The sequence below is a fragment of the Chiloscyllium plagiosum genome, unplaced genomic scaffold (assembly GCF_037043375.1).
Source record: "Chiloscyllium plagiosum isolate Xiang-an unplaced genomic scaffold, Cpla_swu_hap1 HiC_scaffold_5, whole genome shotgun sequence".
In the NCBI taxonomy this organism is placed as follows: domain Eukaryota; kingdom Metazoa; phylum Chordata; class Chondrichthyes; order Orectolobiformes; family Hemiscylliidae; genus Chiloscyllium; species Chiloscyllium plagiosum.
In genome coordinates this window covers 131635531-131651938 of record NW_028270143.1, presented here as the reverse complement: position 1 = coordinate 131651938, position 16408 = coordinate 131635531, and the positions used below count along the sequence as shown (strand labels likewise).

The 16408-nt window shown below is 48.1% G+C and overlaps 1 protein-coding gene across 1 annotated transcript in view; it reads left to right on the top strand.

Moving 5' to 3' along the window:
* The window catches only part of LOC122550345 (NFX1-type zinc finger-containing protein 1-like), a 39686-nt gene that overhangs the window by 6826 nt on the left and 16452 nt on the right, over positions 1-16408 (top strand). Inside the window, exons 3-9 of the mRNA XM_087987674.1 lie at positions 2001-2649; positions 3943-4077; positions 5566-5711; positions 8362-8487; positions 9087-9243; positions 9815-9959; positions 15261-15383. Of these exons, the coding sequence (XP_087843800.1) occupies positions 2001-2649; positions 3943-4077; positions 5566-5711; positions 8362-8487; positions 9087-9243; positions 9815-9959; positions 15261-15383 (1481 nt within the window). The remainder of the gene's footprint in view (positions 1-2000; positions 2650-3942; positions 4078-5565; positions 5712-8361; positions 8488-9086; positions 9244-9814; positions 9960-15260; positions 15384-16408) is intronic.

Sequence of the window (16408 nt, the reverse complement as noted above, 5' to 3'; positions counted from 1 at the left end):
TATAGATAGGTCAGCTGAGTGGGCCAAAGAGCGTTTGAGTATTTTATCCTGTGTTTTTCTAAAACCTAAGTTTGCCGCTGGAAATCCATGAGCTATTGTAACTTTTCATTACAATCCTCAGGTCTACCTGGTGGAGAACTGTCTCCATTCCTCCGTGGTCGGTATTTGAGGTAGTCTCCATCTGCTTTTGAAATGGTCATTGGATAAACGTATGGATGATAATGGGATAGTGTAGGTTAGATGGGCTTCAAATTGGTTTCACAGGTCGGTGCAACATCCAGGGCCTGTACTGCGCTGTAATGTTCCATGTTCTATGCTTTTTGTGAAAATTCATTCAACTCATTCTTGCAGTGAGATTGTGAGGAAACATTGAACAAGCTGAGCCTGTGTCCATTGGGGTTTGGAAGGAGGAGAGGTGATCTTATTGAAACATACATAAGATCATAAGATGTTGAAACCAATTAGGCCATTCAGCCCACTGGGTTTGCTTCAACATTTGACCATGGCTGATGTGCTTCTCAAAGGAGAAAGTGAGGACTGCAGATGCTGGAGATCAGAGCTGAAAATGTGTTGCTGGAAAAGCGCAGCAGGTCAGGCAGCATACAAGGAGCAGGAGAATCGACGTTTCGGGCATGAGCCCTTCTTCAGGAATGAGGAAAGTGTGTCTAGCAGGCTAAGATAAAAGGTAGGGAGGAGGGACTTGGGGGAGAGGCGTTGGAAATGCGATAGGTGGAAGGAGGTCAAGGTGAGGGTGATAGGCCGGAGTGGGGGTGGGCGCGGAGAGGTCAGGAAGAAGATTGCTGGTTAGGAAGGCGGTGCTGAGTTCGAGGGTTGGGGCTGAGACAAGATGGAGGCGAGGGGAAATGAGGAAACTGGAGAAATCAGAGTTCATCCCTTGTGATTGGAGGGTTCCTAGGCGGAAGATGAGGCGCTCTTCCTCCAGCCATTGTGTTGCTATGTTCTGGCGATGGAGGAGTCCAAGGACCTGCATGTCCTTGGCGGAGTGGGAGGGGGAGTTGAAGTGTTGAGCCACAGGGCGGTTGGGTTGGTTGGTCCGTGTGTCCCAGAGGTGTTCTCTGAAACGTTCCGCAAGTAGGGGGATATGCTTCTCAACCCAAATCTCTTGCTTTCCCCCTTCACCTTTGACCACTTTACTAACTAAAAGCCTGTCTCTCTCTGTCTTTAAAGGTGACATCCTGAAGAGACCCTATAGGGTGGATGCTGGGAGGATGGCTCCCCCTGTGGGTGAGACTGGAACTAGGGGGGGGTCATAGTTTAGAAAAATAAGTCTCAATCTTAATATGAAGATGAGGAGAAACGTTCCTCAGGGTTGATGGGTCTTTGGAATTCTCTGCCAGGAAATGGTGGTGGTAAGCTATGCCATTGAACTTATTCAAGGCTGAGGCAGAGTTTTGACAGACAGGTTATGAGGGCAGACAGGAATGCTTTGATTGAGTCACTGGACAAGGGCATTCGCTGGCTAAGCCAGCATTTGTTGCTCATCTGGCATTTTGCAGTGGGCCTGGAGTCACATGAAGGTCAGACCAGGTAAAGGTGCAAATTTCCTTCCCTAAAGGACATTAGTGAACCAGATGGGTTTTCCCGACAGTTGTCAATGGATTCAAAGTCATCGTTACTCTCATTTCCAGATTGTATTGGATTTAAATTCCACCATCTGTAATGCCAGGCTTTGAAACCGGGCCCCGGAACATTATTTTGGTCTCCTGGTTAACAGTCCAGCGATAATATCATTAGGCCATCGCCTCTGCTGTTGTGACCATAGACAGATCAACCATTATTTTATTAAATGACAAACCATTTTGAGGGGCCTAATCTTGCTCTTATCGCCAATGTTCCTGTGTGCGTGCATATGTGCATGTCATGTGCATTTGTGTGTGTGTGTGAGTCTGAGAGAGTGAGACTATTGTGATTTATTTATTGCAATTCTTGTTCTTTTACCTTCCACTTTGACTCCCCTCTGTTTCTGCCTTGAATTCAAGATGGAGAGTGAAGTGGAAGGGGAGACCTCTCCATTGATAGAGCCAGTATTGGAACAAGGCCATACCGCAGAGGGATATCCCAGTCTGAGAGTGGAACAGGAGCTGGAGACCGAGGATTCAATTGATCTGTCTGAGGAGACTGGTAGCCCAGAGGATCCCGCAATGGAGGACGCAGAACAGGAGCTGAGCCCACTGGAGGAGAGTGACAGAAAGATGGAGGAGGTGGAGGACCACCATCCAATGGCAGAGGGAAGCTCTGGTCCTGCTGAACAGTTTATCAGCATCAGATGCCAGGAGCTCCAGTCAGTGGAGGAGAGGCCTGGCCCAGTGCTGGGGAAAGTCACCTTCACAGAAAGGAGCAGCAGCTCAGCACTGGACCAACACAGCGGCACCCCAACCGGGCGAGGTGGGAGCCCGACCAGGCCTGGCAATACCCCAACCGGGCGAGGTGGGAGCCCGACCAGGCCTGGCAATACCCCAACCGGGCGAGGTGACAACTTCACAAAGAAGCACACCTACAAAGTCGATCCATTCCAGCAAGATTTCCGGTCTCTGCGATGGCTGAAGCATTTTGACAGGTCTCAGCTGAAGGCTCTTCAGAAGGCCCTGAAGCGGGAGTTTGCACTGATCCAGGGTCCTCCTGGGACAGGTAGGTGGCCAAGGATTTCTGTCTGTGCTGAGAGCATGTCATAAGGGAACTAGACACTGTCAATAATCCATAGGAGCTCAGGGAGGGCCTTGTAGTTTTATAATGTCAGCCCAGGGTGATGCAACAGTCTCCGTGACTGGAGACCGAGGTCAGGCCATATCAGAGAATCTGTTGGCCAGGAAGAATTGGGGAGGATCGATTGGCTGAGGAGATCATGGACGATCCATTGGCCTGGGAGGACCAATTGGCCATGGAGTCTTTATAGGCTAGCATTGGGTTTCAGTTTTCTGAGGGAGTGAATGTTGTGATAGTTTACCGGCAGAATCAGGATGGGATGAGCAGATCTCCCATCATTCCACAGATGTATGTTGCAATATTGCAGCCAATTTGTAGGCAGAGAGTTCCCACGCTCAATACATAACAGGGTGACTGTTTTTAATGTTGCCTGAAGGATACTTGGGAAAAGCAGCTTAGATTATGCTGGTTAATTGATAATGCAGAGGCCTGGATTAATGAGTTCAAATCTTACCATAAGAGCCTGGGAATTAAAATTCAGTAAATCAAATAAACCAGGAATAATGAACAAGCAACCACTGGATTGCTCCAGAAATCCATGCCGAGAGTCTCTGCCATCATTACCTGGTCTGGTCTCTGTGTGACTCTAGACCCACAGTAATTAACTGCCCTGTGAAAGGACTAAGCAAGTTCCTCAGTTAATGAGGGAAACTGGGAAGGACTTAACAATGATTGACAGTGGCTGCAATTTTGTCAACTTTTAATTCCAGAATTTTGTTTTATTGTTTCGCCATCTGCCTTGGTGGGATTTGAACCCGTGTGCCCAGAATATTAGCAGGAGGTTCTAAATTATTAGCCTAATGACCATGCTATATTTCCACCTGCCCAGGGCAGCTCAGAATGGGCTCCCCGGTTGATCTGGGAGCTGGCTTTGGGGAGAGACTACCAGGACAGTACCTGACATCTGGATAGCTATTGGTCAGTCTAGACTCAAACTGAAACGTACCTTTGAATCAGAGGCTATTGGGGCCGTGTGTTTGTGTCTGTGTCCCTGTGAATTTTTGTCAGTCTGTGTGGTGTGTGTATGTCTGAGTCTGTGTTTGTCTGTGACTCTGACTTTGAATCTATGCCTGAGTTTTGTGTGTGTGTGAGAGAGAGAGAGACAGTGTGACTATCTGTCTGTAACGTGCGTGTGTGCGAGAGACTGTGTAACTCTCTCTCTGCCTCTGTGTGTGTATATATCTGTAACCTGTGGTGTGTATGCTGCTGCTAACACAGGGAAGACCTTCCTGGGGTTAAAGCTGGTGGAGTTGCTGCTGCATAATCGGAAGCTCTGGCAGAAGACAGTGGGGAGCCCAAGCCCCATTCTGATTGTCTGCAGCACCAAGCACATATTGGAGCAGTTCGTGGAAGGTGAGGTGATTGTTTTCAATGCAATGGTATCCCAGCAACAGTATTTAACATCATTTCTAAAATGAAAACAGTGTTGGGGGAGGTGAAAGTGAGGATGGTGTTGTTGGGAAGGAAATCTGATGTTTTTATCCAGTAAACGTGACTCCAATCCCACTCCCTTCCAGTTAGCTCCTAACTGTGTTGTGTATTAGCCCAGTGAGCTGCATTGTTCTCTCAAACTACACCGATCACTGAGAGCAGCTCCTTCTGTGACCATTTTGAGGGTAGCTAGAATCCAAAGACCTTCCACGGCAGAATGAGGCCATTCAATCCACCTTGCCCGTGCTGGCTGGGTTGGCAGGATGGCCGCTTTGCGCTGCAGAATGGCGCCAACAGCAGGGGTTCAATTCCCACTCTAGCTGAGGTTAACATGAAGGAGACTCGTCCTCAACCATCTCCCCTCACCTGAGGCATGGTCACCCTCAGGTTAAAGCAGAGACCACCAGATGTTCTGCTTCAAGCCCTGTGGTCTGGTCAGACTGTGGTGATGGGGCCAAACCCTGCTCATCTGAGGACGCTGCTTAGTAAGCTGCCCCATCTTTCTCTTTCGCTGGCGTGATGTCAGCGGGATGATTGCTTAGCTGTTGCACACTTTCTCATGTTCTAGTCTCAATCTGTATCTGTGCAACTCCTGTATGACAAACTAATTGGACAAGAGCAATTAAGGGTGATGAATAAATGCTGTCCCTTGTCCCGTGACTGAATAAAAGACATGTACTCCAATTTAAAAGAATTTTGGAGGGGATCCCATAGAAACCTATAAAGGTCTAACAGGACTGGACAGGGTAAACACAGGGACGATGTTCCTGACGAACAAGAAGGCCAGAACCAGGGGTCACACTGTTAAGGATTTGGATTAGGTCATTTAGGACTCCTATATGGAAAAGTTTCTTCACCCAGAGAGTGGGGAACCTGTGGAATTCTCTGCCACAGAAAGCGATTGAAGCCAAAACATTGAATGTTTTCAAGATGGAGTTAGATATGATTCTTAGGGCTAAAAGGATCAAAGGGTATGGGGAGAAAGTGGGAACAGGGGACTGAGTTGGATAACCATGACCACATTGAAAGGTGGAGCAGGCTAATGGGGCTGAATGGCCTGCTGTTGCTCCTAGATTTATGTTTAAAGGTAATACTCTCTTCCACCCTCCTCCAACAAGCAGGATACAAAAGTTTGGAAACACGTACCAACAGATTCAACAACAGTTTCTTCCCCACTGTTGGACCTTTGAACGGATCTCTCGTATATTTGAGCAGATCTTACTGTGCACCTTTTCTGTAGCTGCAACATTATATTCTGCATTCTGTTCTATTACCCTGATATACTTCTGTAAGGTATGATTTGCCCGGATAGCGCACAAAACAATACTTTTCACTGTATGTCGATACATGTGACAATAACAAATCAAATCAAGTCAGTGGTTAGTAACTGAGAGACACTGATGTTTGCAGGGATGCTGGAGTTTAAATCCACAGGGATTGTGCGCATCGGAGGACTCTGCAAAAACAAGAAGCTTCAAATGTTTTCCCTGGAAGCCATTCGCAAGACCACACTACAAAAGATCCTGACTCCAACACAAAGGCGCAGATTCAAAGAGGTATATTTCATGAGTTCCACATTCATCATATAATACAGGTAGACAACTCTTTATCCGAAATCCCGAAATCCAAAAAGCTCAAGTCCGAAGGGTTTTTGTGAAGTTTTTTTCTCATTAACGAGGTTGTTTGGCATGTTAACCCCAGTCCACACTCACTCGATGCGTGTCACTCAGTTGCGACGTGTAGGGCCGTGGCCTAGCACTGACAGGCCTTCATTTTGCTTCAGGGCCCGTTACTCACAGTAAGTCTGTTCCTTGGAAAGATTTTTTTAAAATTTCACCATCAAACTGCCACTTATTCTGAAAAATTCTGAATTCCGAAAACCAGCTGGTCCCGAACATTTCGGATAAAAGATTGTGTGCACCTGTAACCTGAATATTCGTGTTCACAAAACCGAGCAGAAAGCCTCATTGATATGATCGCATCAGATCTTATTGTCATATTTCTTACAAATCGTTCTGCAGTTTTAAACCTCAATTCTAAGTCTGTAAAAATGACTAACAATCTTCTTAGACTTCCGAATGGACCTCACAAATTTCAAATCTAATGCTGATCTTGTTTTTTTCCCTGCACCTCCTTTGCAGTCATAACTTTATATTCCTCACGCTGTTCAATCACCCTGTGTCCTTTGTGTGGTATGATCTGCCTGTACTACATGCAAAACACAACTTTCCATTGTACCCAGGCACATGTGACAATAATAAATTGAATCAAATATAACAAGTCTGATCTCTCACATGACTTTTCTGCTACCCATGTTTTAAATGACATCAAGCTAATTTCATCTATCTCCTCCCCATCTCTGGACTGACAAGTTCTTGATTTTTAAAATTCTCAGTTTTAACTATAACTCACTCTCTAGTCTTCTCCCTTTCATATCTCTGTAATCTCCTCCAGACCCACAACCCTCCAGGATCTCTGTGCCCCTCCTCATTCAAGCTCCTTGAGCATCCCAGAGTGTAATTGTGTTACTGTGTCCTGGGTGGTAAAGGAAGCAGCAACATGGAGAGTAGATGCATTGGTTATAATCTTCCTTTAGCTTCTGAAGGTTCCGAGTGGATAGAGTAATTGCAAATGTAACAGTTCACTCAAAGAAACCAAAGGGACCAAGAGCAGGAAATGAGAGGCCAGTTATCCTAACGTCTGTCATGGGGAAAGTATTGGAATCCATGATTAAGGAAGCTACAGCAGGACACTTTGAAAATCATAACAGTGTCAGGCAGAGCCAACATGGTTTTGTAAAAGGAAAATCGTGTTTAATTAATTCATTAGATTTTCTTTGTATAGAATCAAGGAATCCCTTCAGTGTGGAAACAGGCCATTCAGCCCATCAAGTCCACACTGACCTTCTGAAGAACATCACACCCAGACCCACCTTATCCCCGTGACCTTGCATGGGGCAATTTTTCTCAGATGCTGCCTGACCTGCTATGCTTTTGCCGCACCATTCTAATCCTCAGCCTTCATTTTCACCTGAGCAATTTCCCATAGCCAATCCACCTAGCCTGCACATAGCCAGTCCACCTAGCCTGGACTGTGGGAGGAAACCCAGCTAGACACGGGGAGAATGTGCAAACTCCAAACAGACAATCGCCCAAGGCTGGAATCTTCTCCTCTATTACCTCTGGCAGTCTGTTCCAGACACTCACCACCCTCTGTGTGAAACAAGTTGTCCCTCTTGACACTTCTATATCTCTGCCTGCTACTTTAAACCTATGCCCTCTTGTTTTAGTTGCCCCTACCCTGGGGAAAAGCTGTCGGCTATCTACCTTATCTATGCCTCTCGTGATTTAAATAGACCTCTTTAAGGCCATCCCTCAGTCTTCTACGCTCCAGGGAAAAAAGTCCCAGCCTATCGAACCTCTCCTTGTAGCTCAAACATTTCAGTCCAGGTAACATCCACAGTATTGTCAATGTCTGCCAGCTGAGGCAAGATGTGGGTAATGGAAGGATGTCACATGGGAATTTGGTAGGATTGGGAGATTTGGTCCCATATTGGAGAACAAAGCATTTAGTGAGGATTTCAAGTGTTTATTATGGTTTTGGCCATGACACTTACATATCAGAGTAAGGATATTGTGGGATCAAACTCCACTTCAGAAGCCTTGGGACATAATCTAGGGCTGATCGAACTGTGCAGTGCAATGCCATTTGGATGAGATATTAATCTGAGGCTCCTCTCCTTTTTCAAATTGGACGTAGTGCTGTCACGTGATCAGTGTGAACTACTTTTAGATTAGATTCCCTACAGTGTGGAAACAGGCCCTTCGACCCAACAAGTCCACACCAACCCTCCGAAGAGCAACCCACCCAGACTCATTCCCCTACATTCACCCCTGACTAATGCACCTAACACTACGGGCAATTTAGCATGGCCAATTCACCTAACCTGTGGGAGGAAACCCAAGCAGACACGGGGAGAATGTGCAAACTCCACACAGACAGTCACCCGAGGCTGGAATCGAACCTGGGTCCCTGGTGCTGTGAGGCAGCAGTGTTAACTACTGAACCACTGTGCCACCTCAAACTTGTTTGGTGTAAATCTCCCAGCAGTCTCTCTGTGTGAGTGGGCAGGGGGCCAGTCTGCTTGTGACCCAGAGCAATCAGTGTCATGCGACACTGTGAATTTTACTGCTGTGATCGTTTCAGCTCAAAGAGAAAATTGAATCCATCAAGGAAGATATCTTCTACTGCTCCAAGGTTCTGGAATTGCTGCCACTGGGAATTCTGCACGAGAAAGAGCTGGAACCAGAAATAAGGAGAGACCTGGAAAAGGTTGGATTGACATTAGTAATTGTACCTCACTCCGTGGTTAGCAGGCCATTAATTAGAGGCAATCGTTGAGCTGGATGCAGAGAGTCGGGGACAGGGGGTGGGGGGTATATTACAGTTTTCCTGTGAAGGGAAGGGATATCTTGGGAATAGTTGGCGGTATCTGGGAGAAGAGAGCATCTGTTGGTTACAGTGAGGTTAAGGGATGTAAGGACTTGGTGAGGAGGGTATTTGGAGGGTAGAGGGGCATCTGCTGATTGCAGTGTGGGGAGGGGATATACCTGGGGTTAATGAAGTGGGTATCTGAGATGACAGTGATGGAGGAGGATATTAGAAATTACAGCAAGGTGGAAGGGGTGTCTGGGATCAGTGAGGGAAGGGGTGTCTGGGGTCAGTGAGAGGAGGGGGTGTCTGGGGTTAGGGAGGAGAGGATTCCTGGGGTTGGTGAGGGAAGGGTGTGTGTCTGGGGTTATTGGGGGAGGGGGTTGCCTGGGGATAGTGGGGGAGGGAGTGGTACCTGAGGATGTGGGAAAGGGAGCTGTCCACATTAATAGTGAATGATGTAAGGTTTTTGCAACTTCATTGTTGTTCATCTCTCTCAGGCCCCACTGGAGGAGTTGTTCATCTTGAAGTGGTTGAATATTCCCCCTTGCCTCTGGTCAAAGAATGGGACTGAAAGGAGGATATATCACAGGGAGCGAGAGACAGAACCCATCAGATATTTCTGCCCCTGTCCGAAAGCGACATCACCTTCAACTGGCAAGTTGTAAATCCATGTCAGCGGGTGTCCGTGTCCGTATCTGTGGGTGTCTGTTTCCGTGGGTCTCCGTGTCCCTATCCGCGGATGTCCATTTCCACGTGCGTCCATTTCCATGGATGTCCGTGCCTGTGTCCATATCCATCCAGGCATTTGGCCGACCCTGGCTAGACCTATGTCTGATTGCAGTGCATCTTGTCGATAGTACACACTGCACTGGTGGTGGGAGGGAGTGGATGTTTGTGGATGTGGTGCCAATCAAGCGGATTGCTTTGACCTGGATGGTGTCGGGCTTCTTGAGTGTTATTGGGGCTGCATCCACCCAGGGGCAAGTGGGGAGTGTTCCATCACACTCCTGACTTGTGCCTTATAGATGGTGGACAGGCTTTAGGGAGTCAGGAGGTGAGTTACTCACCGCAGGATTCCCAGCCTCTGACCTGCTCTTGTAGTCTCTGTGTTTAGGTGGTGAGTTCAGTTGTGTTGTAGTCAATGGTAATCCCCAGGATGTTGATAGTGGGGTTTCAATGATGATGCCGTGTTTCCCTTATATCTTTACTCTGTCTTGCTCTTCAGAGTTTAACCCCAGAAATAGATTATTTGAGGAGGATGATGAGGAGATGGAATGGGATCTGGATGGGAGTGACCCCCCTGACCCACCGTGTAGCGCTGACCAGTGGGCAGGAGAGAAGTTTGCATACACTCCCGATGTTGACATAAGGTATTCGAGTTTCAATTACATAGTAAGTACAATAGACAATGGACAGGCTCCAAACAGATCCTGTAACAGTAGTAGACTTGCCAACTTTAAGGTCATTTAAGTGGTCATTGCATAACCATATGGATGATATGTTGGACTGGGGTGGACAAAGTTAAATCACACAACACCAAGTTAGTCCAGTAGGTTTATTTGGAAGCACTCGCTTTCAGATAATGGAATCGTGTATGTTAGATGGCTTCAGATTGGTTCCACAGGTCGGCGCAACATCGAGGGCAGAAGGGCCTGTACTGCTCTGTAATGTTCTATGTTCTAACTCAGTACAGGGTGTCCATGAGGCACTGTGGGCAGACTCTAGAATCTCATGAAAAAACCGAAAGAACTGTGAATGCTGGAAATCAGAAACAAAACCAGAAGTTGCTGGAAAAGCTCAGCAGGTCCAGCAGCATCTGGGGAGAGAAATCAGAGTTAATGAGGAAGGGTCACTGAACCTGAAACGTTAACTCTGCTTTCTCTCCACAGACCCTGCCAGACTTGCTGAGATTTTCCAGCAACTTCTGTTTTTGTGTCTATAACCTCATGGCCCAGCAAATTTTCCACTTTACCATCACCATCTCATCACCTCCAGTTCAATGTTGTCGATATTTAACAAGTGAAGAGCAAGTGCTGTAAAACACTTTCATATACACCATAAAACAAATGAACTTAGTAGGCCATTCAGCCCATCAGCTCTGCTCTGCCAATCAGTGCGATCATGGCTCATCTGATAATCCTGAACTTCACATTTCTATCTTTATCCCATAACCCTTGATTCCCTTATTGGTTAACAATCTCGGCCTTGAATACATTTAACACCTCAGCCTCGAGAGTCCTCTGCAGTAAAGACTTCCACAGATTCAGTACCTTCTGAGATGAACAAATTCTTCCTCATCTCTGTCTTAAGTGTGCAAACCCTTATTCTGCGATGATTCTCTCTGGTCCCTGACTCTCCCACAAAGGGAAACAACTTTCCCCCATCTACCCTGTCAGGTCCGTTATGTATGTTACATTTCATTAAGGTCTCTCCATTCCTGGGGTCAGCCTGGTGAAACCTCTCTACATTGCCTCCAATATTTCTACTTCGATGTGGGGACCAGAATGGTTCACTATATCCTAGGAGTGCACTTAGCACCAATACCTGCCTGTTTTTATAAAAGCATAGAGTTATGCAGCAGGGAAGCAGACCTTTCAGTCCAACTCATCCATGCTGACCAGATATCCTAAACTGATCTAGTCCCATTTGCCAGCATTTGGCCCATATCCCTCTAAACCCTTCCTATTCATATATCCATTCAGATGCCTCTTAAATGTTGTTATTGTACCAGCCTCCACCACTTCCACTGGCAACTTGTTTCCTACATGCACCACCCTCAATGTGAAAATGTTACCCCTTAGGTCCTTCTAAGGTTTTCCCCTCTCACCCTAAACCTATGCCCTCTAGTTCTGGACTCCCCCACCCCAGGGAAAAGACTTTGCCTATTTACCCTATCCATGCCCCTCATGATTTTATAAACCTCTAAGGTCACCTCTCAGCCTCCGATGCTCCAGGGAAAACAGTCCCAGCCTATTTAGCCTCTCCCTAAAGCTGAAACCCTCCAGTCCTGTGAAAATCCTTGTAAATCGTTTCTGAACCTTTTCAGGTTTCACAGCATCTTTTCTATTGCTTTTATATGCTATTTCTTTTGAAATACAAGCTAAAATTCCATTGGCTTTGCTGTTACCCAATGAAGTTGGATGTTATTATTTTATGATTCATGCATAAGGATTTCCAAATCCCTCTGTTTTCATCACCTCCACCTTTAGCTTTCTCCATCTAAATAATATTCAGCTCCTCTATTCTTCCTGCCAAACATTTCCCCACATTATACTCCATGTGCCAAGACTTTGCTCATTTGTCTGTATCCTCAATAGATGCTTTGTGCCACCTTCCCACTTGCCTCCCACCTAATTTTGTATCATCTGAAAACTTGGTGATGGTACATTTAATTTCCTAATTAATATGTTGTAAATAATTATGGCTCCAGAACTCTTTGGGGGGGTCAGTGTGGAGTTGGGCTGAAGGGCCTATTTCCACACTGTAGGGAATCTATCTAAATCTATCTATCTAAATTAACATAATCCTTGTGACCCACCACTGGTTCCAGCTTACCATCCTGAAAATGTCCTCCTTATCCAAACTCTTTGTCTTCTGTTAGTTCCATGCTAATAGAACATAGGAGCAGGACTAGGCCATTCAGCCCATCGAACCTGCTCCACCATTCACTCTGATCTGTTTTAACTGCCAAAGTGGATAGCCTCCCATGAATTCTCGTTATACTGCATCTGCCATCCTACCTCCAACACATGGCTCTTATCTTATTAAGCTGCCCAGTGTGTGCTCCTTTATGCAACACCTTATGGATTCTAAATATATTACATCTGCTTTATCTATCCTGTTTGTTACCTCCTCAAAGAACTGCAGTAAATGTGTCAGACATGATTTCCCCTTCATGAGACTGTGTTGACTCTCCTCATCGTGTTATGTATTTCTAAATGCTCTGCTATTCAATCCTTCTACAATAAACTCTTAATATTTTCCCAATGACGATGTTAAGCTAACTCGTCTATAGTTATATGAATACCTAATAAAACTACAGAGAAATCTGTGTGGGTTGGAGACTGTCTGAAAGGCCTATTGAATGTGGGTTGACTGAGGGTCAATGGAGTTGGTTACCGAATATAAACAGGCCCTTCAGCCCAACAAGTCCATATCGACCCTCCCACACCCTGTACTAGTCTTCACCAGTCACATCAGGAGAAAGTGAGGTCTGCAGATGCTGGAGATCAAAGTTGAAACTTTATTGCTGGAACAGCACAGCAGGTCAGGCAGCATCCAGGGAACAGGAGATTCGACGTTTCGGGCACAGGCCCTTCTTCAGGAATGAGCAGAGAGTGTTCAGCAGGAGAAGATAAAAGGTAGGGAGGAGGGACTTGGAGGAGGGGCGTTGGAAATGTGATAGGTGGAAAGAGGTCAAGGTGAGGGTGATAGGTCGGAGTAGGATGGAGGCGGAGAGGTCAAGAAGAAGACTGCAGGTCAGGAAGGCGGTGCCGGGCTGGAGGGATTCGGCTGAGACAAGGTGGGGGGAGGGGGGATGAAGAAACTGGTGAAGTCCAAGTTCATCCCCTGTGGTTGGAGGGTTCCCAGTCGGAAGATAAGACGCTCCTCCTCCGACCGTCGCGTTGTTGTGGTTTGGCGGTGGATGAGTCCAATGACCTGCATATCCTCGGTGGAGTGGGAGGGGGAGTTGAAATGCTGTGCTACAGGTTGGTTGGGTTGGTTCGTCCGGGTGGCCCAGAGGTGCTCTCTGAATCGCTCCGCAAGTAGGCGGCCTGTCTCCCCAATATAGAGGAGGCCACACCGGCTGCAGCGGATGCAGTAGATGATGTGGATGGAGGTGCAGGTGAATCTGTGGCGGATATGGAAGTTTCCTTTGGGGCCTTGGAGAGAAGTGAGGGGGGAGGTGTGGGCGCAAGTGTTGCACCTCCTGCGGTTGCAAGGGAAGGTGCCGGGAGTGGAGGTTGGGTCGGTGGGGGGTGTGGATCTGACAAGGGAGTCGCGGAGAGAGTGGTCTCTACGGAAAGCTGATAGGGGAGGGGAGGGAAATATATCCTTGGTGCTGGGGTCTGTTTGGAGGTGGCGGAAGTGACGGCGGATGATGCGCTGTACATGGAGATTGGTGGGGTGGTAGGTGAGGACCAGTGGGGTTCTGTCCTGGTGGCGGTTGGAGGGGCGGGGCTCAAGGGCGGAGGAGCGGGAAGTGGAGGAGATGCGGTGGAGGGCACCGTCGACCACGTCGGGGGGGAACACAGATGGCCTCCTTCTTCAAGGACCGCAATTTCCCCCCCAACGTGGTCGACGGTGCCCTCCACTGCATCTCCTCCACTTCCCGCTCCTCCGCCCTTGAGCCCCGCCCCTCCAACCGCCACCAGGACAGAACCCCACTGGTCCTCACCTACCACCCCACCAATCTCCATGTACAGCGCATCATCCGCCGTCACTTCCGCCACCTCCAAACAGACCCCAGCACCAAGGATATATTTCCCTCCCCTCCCCTATCAGCTTTCCGTAGAGACCACTCCCTCCGCGACTCCCTTGTCAGATCCACACCCCCCACCGACCCAACCTCCACTCCCGGCACCTTCCCTTGCAACCGCAGGAGGTGCAACACTTGCACCCACACCTCCCCCCTCACTTCTCTCCAAGGCCCCAAAGGAAACTTCCATATCCGCCACAGATTCACCTGCACCTCCACCCACATCATCTACTGCATCCGCTGCAGCCGGTGTGGCCTCCTCTATATTGGGGAGACAGGCCGCCTACTTGCGGAGCGATTCAGAGAGCACCTCTGGGCCACCCGGACGAACCAACCCAACCACCCTGTAGCACAGCATTTCAACTCCCCCTCCCACTCCACCGAGGATATGCAGGTCATTGGACTCATCCACCGCCAAACCACAACAACGCGACGGTCGGAGGAGGAGCGTCTTATCTTCCGACTGGGAACCCTCCAACCACAGGGGATGAACTTGGACTTCACCAGTTTCTTCATCCCCCCTCCCCCCACCTTGTCTCAGCCGAATCCCTCCAGCCCGGCACCGCCTTCCTGACCTGCAGTCTTCTTCTTGACCTCTCCGCCTCCATCCTACTCCGACCTATCACCCTCACCTTGACCTCTTTCCACCTATCACATTTCCAACGCCCCTCCTCCAAGTCCCTCCTCCCTACCTTTTATCTTCTCCTGCTGAACACTCTCTGCTCATTCCTGAAGAAGGGCCTGTGCCCGAAACGTCGAATCTCCTGTTCCCTGGATGCTGCCTGACCTGCTGTGCTGTTCCAGCAATAAAGTTTCAACCAGTCACATCAGGCCTTGATTGACCCACATAGCCACACAGGCCCTGCCTAACAGCTTTGGGCCTCGACCAGCCCTGAACAAGAGCTAACAGCTCCCCTTGGCCATCGGTGGCATGGTAGCTCAGTGGTTAGCACTGCCAGGGACCTGCGCTGCTGGTCAAATCCCAAGGGAACTGGATGGGCCTGAGGAGGTTGTTCAAAGCCAGTGGCGGTCACTGGAGGCCTGTGTTGGTGTGCTCAAGGCCTAAACGACCCGATGAAATTCGGGGGGAGTTAGGCCGAAAGCCCAGGTGGGGTGTCAATCGAAGGCTGTGCTAGTTGGGGGACCGTGCCTAGAAATGGATAAACTGCTCCTCACTTTTTTGTTATTGTAGTGATCCAGATGCAAGAGCAATTCAGAAAAATTTGGGATATCAAAGCATCATGGAGGAGGAGGAAGTTTGGAACATCAAGGATGTCTGGGAGCTAGACCTTAATGATCGGTGGCGTTTATACAGGTAACTAGTGAGGCATGGCTCTGCTGCCTGGGAACATAACAGTGTGATTAAACAATAGAGAGAAACAAGACATCCATTTGCATCACTCATTTCATAACCTCGATGTGTCTCCACGGTCCTTGCAGCCAGTGAAGCCCTTCCTGTTGCTATGTAGGAAATGTTTAACCCTGAGACCCCAGGAGAGCTTTCCCAATCCAGTCCCCGAAACCATAAACTCTGTGCTCAGGAAGGATAAACTGGCTCCCCTTCTTATTCCCCCACCTCTGCAGTTGGTCACGATGAGGTGAATTTATGAAGGATTCCCTCCCTTTCTCCCTGACCCAAATTAACTTCTGCTTCAACAGGAACTGTCTTATTCATTTGTGGGCTGTGGGCAGTGGCTGGACCCAGCATTTATTGCTCGTCCCTAGTTGCCCCTTGAGAGGGTGGGGGTGAGCTGCCTTCTTGATCCGCTGCAGTCCATGTGCTGTGGGTTGACCGACAATACACTTAGGGAGGGGAATTCCAGGATATTGACCCAGCGACAGTGAAGGATGGCAATATATTTCCAAGTCAGGATGGTGACTAGTTTGGAGGGGAACTTGCAAGGGGTGGCGGTGTTCCCAAGTACCTGTTGCCCTAGTCCTTGCCCAAGTGGTTGTGGGTTTGGAAGGTACTGTCCGAGGGTCTTTGGCGAATTTCTGCGTTTTGTAGATGGTACACACTGCTGCTGCTGGCATCGGTGGTGGAGGGAGTGGCTGTTTGTGGATGTGGTGCCAATCAAAGTGGCTGCTTTGTCCTGGATGGTGTTAAGCTTCTTGTGTTGTTGGAGCTGCACCCATCCTGGCAAGTGGGGAGTATTCCATCACACTCCGGACTTGCGCCTCCTGGATGATGGACAGGCTTCAATAGGAATCCATTTAACCTGGCTTCCTTGAATTAATGAGTGACTTTATTAATAATTAAGTGTGAGGAAAATATGTAAGGCACCACATATGCAAAGATTAGATATATAAGGGAATTCCAAAAACATAAAAGGTTTAGGA